The sequence below is a fragment of the Hippocampus zosterae genome, unplaced genomic scaffold (assembly GCF_025434085.1).
Source record: "Hippocampus zosterae strain Florida unplaced genomic scaffold, ASM2543408v3 HiC_scaffold_398, whole genome shotgun sequence".
Lineage (NCBI taxonomy): Eukaryota > Metazoa > Chordata > Actinopteri > Syngnathiformes > Syngnathidae > Hippocampus > Hippocampus zosterae.
Window position 1 is genome coordinate 21689 of NW_026262930.1, and position 3047 is coordinate 24735.

At 58.3% G+C, this 3047-nt stretch overlaps 1 protein-coding gene across 1 annotated transcript; it reads left to right on the plus strand.

Annotated features, from left to right (window-relative positions):
• The first annotated feature begins 450 nt into the window (after window positions 1-450).
• LOC127595099 (uncharacterized) lies at window positions 451-2610 on the plus strand. Its single transcript, XM_052056792.1, is given in 1 exon segment — window positions 451-2610. A coding segment is annotated over 1 exon segment (2160 nt).
• The last annotated feature ends 437 nt before the right edge of the window (window positions 2611-3047 follow it).

Genomic DNA, 3047 nt, shown 5'->3' on the forward strand with positions numbered 1-3047 from the left:
ACTTTGTGGTTGGGCCTGTTGGCTCGAGCTTCTCTTGGAGCAGCACCGCAGCAATGGAATCCGAGAGTGCAGCGATGCTGACGACCATTTGATTGAAAGAAAAGCAGGTCAGCTTGCCTTTGCGAAGGGGGTTCATGCCTTTCACAGCAGGAGCCTTTGCTTCAAAAGAGGGCCTGCTTGGCGAAGTGCATGGCTGGTACAGCAACTGCTTCTTGAGGGTCTGGAGAGTCTTGTCCCGCTTTTCGGGGGTGGTGGCAGTGCCTAGGGTTTCGTAAAGCAGGGAAGGGTTTTTCTGGGTGGGGCGGACGTCGTAGCCGCATCTGGGGCAGAAGTAGCAGTGGATGTAGATTTCAGCCCTGCACTTGGTGTTCTTGCACAGTTTGTAGCCCCGGCGGCATTTCTGGGGAGGCTTCCTCGCAGCTTGCTTGACCATGGGCAAGATTAATAATAATGGCTCGACGTGTGAAGTTGAACCCTTCCCAACTCAAGAAGCCTGCAGACGCCTACACCAACTGCGTGTTTCTGGGCCCGAAGACCCTCCAGGAACTATCCCCCAGCCCCCTTAAGTTAGTCAAAATAGGGCGGGCCATCTTCCAGGTGCAGCCCGACCCCTCTCTGACGGGATCGATCGGGCTCAACAAATTGGCCCGGGAGTTCATGCGAGTCAGCATGACCGACGAAGTCGTGGTGGAGCCCTTTCTGCCCGATGCCGACGATCCTCTGGTGTTTGCAGAGGTGAAGCTAGAACTGCAGCTGCCGGTCAACGACGGTGAGCCCACGGCCATCGATGATGCCCTGCTCGCCAAGGAAGTGACTGCGACCTTCAAAGACTTCATAATGAACGAGGGACAGAGCCTGCTGCTCATGCATAAGGGGCAGCAGTTGTATCTGAACGTGAGCTCGGCAAAGAGGGCGGACATGGGGCTGGGGGCGAAGAGGACTGATTGCTTCGGGGTGATCTGCCCCGAGACGGACCTGGAGTTCAGGGTCAAGGAGGGCAGCAAGATCAAGCTGAGCAGCCAGCGCCAGGCCGGCAAAAACATCTTCAAGCAGGACTTCAAATTCTAGGACATGAAGATCGGCGGGCTCGACTCTGAGCTGGCTAACATCTTTCGGCGGGCCTTCGCCTCCAGACGGTTTCCGCCCGCCATGATCGAGAAGTACGGCATCAAGCACGTCAAGGGCATGCTGCTCTACGGCCCCCCCGGCACCGGCAAGACCCTCATCGCCCGACAGCTCAGCAAGGCCCTCAAGGCAAAGGAACCCGTCATCGTCAACGGGCCTGAAGTCTTCAGCAAATTTGTCGGAGAGTCTGAAGAAAACGTGCGGAAGCTGTTCAAGCCTGCACGCGATGACCAGGAAAGGCTCGGGGAGGACTCACCGCTCCACGTGATCGTGTTTGACGAGATGGACGCCATCGCCAAGCCCAGGGGCACTTCCAACACTGGCACCAACACCCACGACACGGTGGTCAACCAGCTGCTGACCAACATCGACGGGGTCAACAGTCTGGACAACATCCTGGTCGTCGGAATGACCAACCGAAAGGACCTGATCGACGAGGCAGTGCTCCGGGCAGGCCGCTTCTAAGTGCACATCGAGGTGGGCCTGCCAGACGAAGCAGGCCGGCAGCAAATCTTCAAGATCCACACCGAGTCGATGGTGAAGAACGACATCCTGAGCAAGTCTGTGGATTTGGCTGCTCTGGCGAAGTAGGCCAAGAATTACACGGGGGCCGAGATCGAGGCCGTGGTCAAGTCGGCAGCCTCGTTCTCGATGTCCCGGACTCACAACCTGACTGATTTCAGCAAGAAGATCACGATCGATAAGGACCACAAGGTGGAGATGCAGGACTTCGAGTCGGCCTTGCTCTAGGTGAAGCCGCTCTTCGGGATGGACTCCGAGCGGCTGGAGGTGTACATCCGCAGGCCTCTGATCAACTACGGCAGGAGGTTTTAACGCATCCGGCAAGTCTTCGAAAACACCTTCAAGCAGGCCCGCGAGGGCAAGAACACCCAGCTCTCCTCCATCCTGCTGGAAGGCGTCTCAGGCTCTGGCACCACCTCCATCGCTGCCCACGCCGCCCATAGCTGCGGCTTCCCCTTCGTCAAGCTGGTCAGCCCCGAGCAGTTCGTCGGATACAGCGAGGCTGGCAAAATTAACGCGATCGTCAAGGTCTTTGAAGACGCGTACCGGTCCAGGCTGAGCTGCGTGGTGCTCGACAACCTGGAGCGGCTGATCGAGTGGGTGGACGTGGGAATGCGCTTTTCGAACGTGGCCTTCCAGACCATATCGGTCCTGCTGGGCAAAATCCCCAAGAAGGCAGAAAACCGGCTGCTGATAATAGGGACCACGTCCAGCGCCAAGCAGCTGGAGCACCTGTCGCTGCCGCAGTCGTTCCAGCTGCGAGTGCCCGTGCCCGAGCTGGACGAGTCCGAGTTGGCGCAGGTCTTCCGGGAGCTGGGGGTGGCGAAGGAAAGCAGCGTGTCCTTTGCGCGCATGATGCGGGAGGGGCCGGTCAAGAAGGCCCTGGCCGTGCTGGACATGGTGGGGGACGAGCAGGACAGCAGCAAGTTCCGAGAAGTGCTGGACTCGTTCTCACTGGCTTGACTGGATAGTGATGCATTCACCTGCGCTGGCGATGAATCCACTGCCGCAGAGAGAGGGGGAGCACGTGCTGCGACTGCGAGGACTTCACTTTCAGCCTCTCGTAGGCCTGCTGGTGCCGCTTCTTGACCTAGTCCCTGAGGCTGCGCTCGTACATCGCCTGCTTCTCCTCGACCTGCTCGTTGTAGGAGTGGTTCTTTCGGTTTATGTCTGTCGAGTCCCGGATCAGTGCCCGCAAGGGGGTCGCGGGCAAAATGCCCTTCACCTTTATTTCCTGGATCGGACTGGCCCAGCCGTTGAGCCGCCGCAACTCCCAGATGCCGTTCTTCTTTGCCACCGGCCTCTGCAGGACATGTTCGCGTTCCTCCCCCTCCTCATCCTTGAGGTAATCCTTGAGCACTTTCGGTATTTCCTTTATAAGTTCTTTGAGGAGATCAATT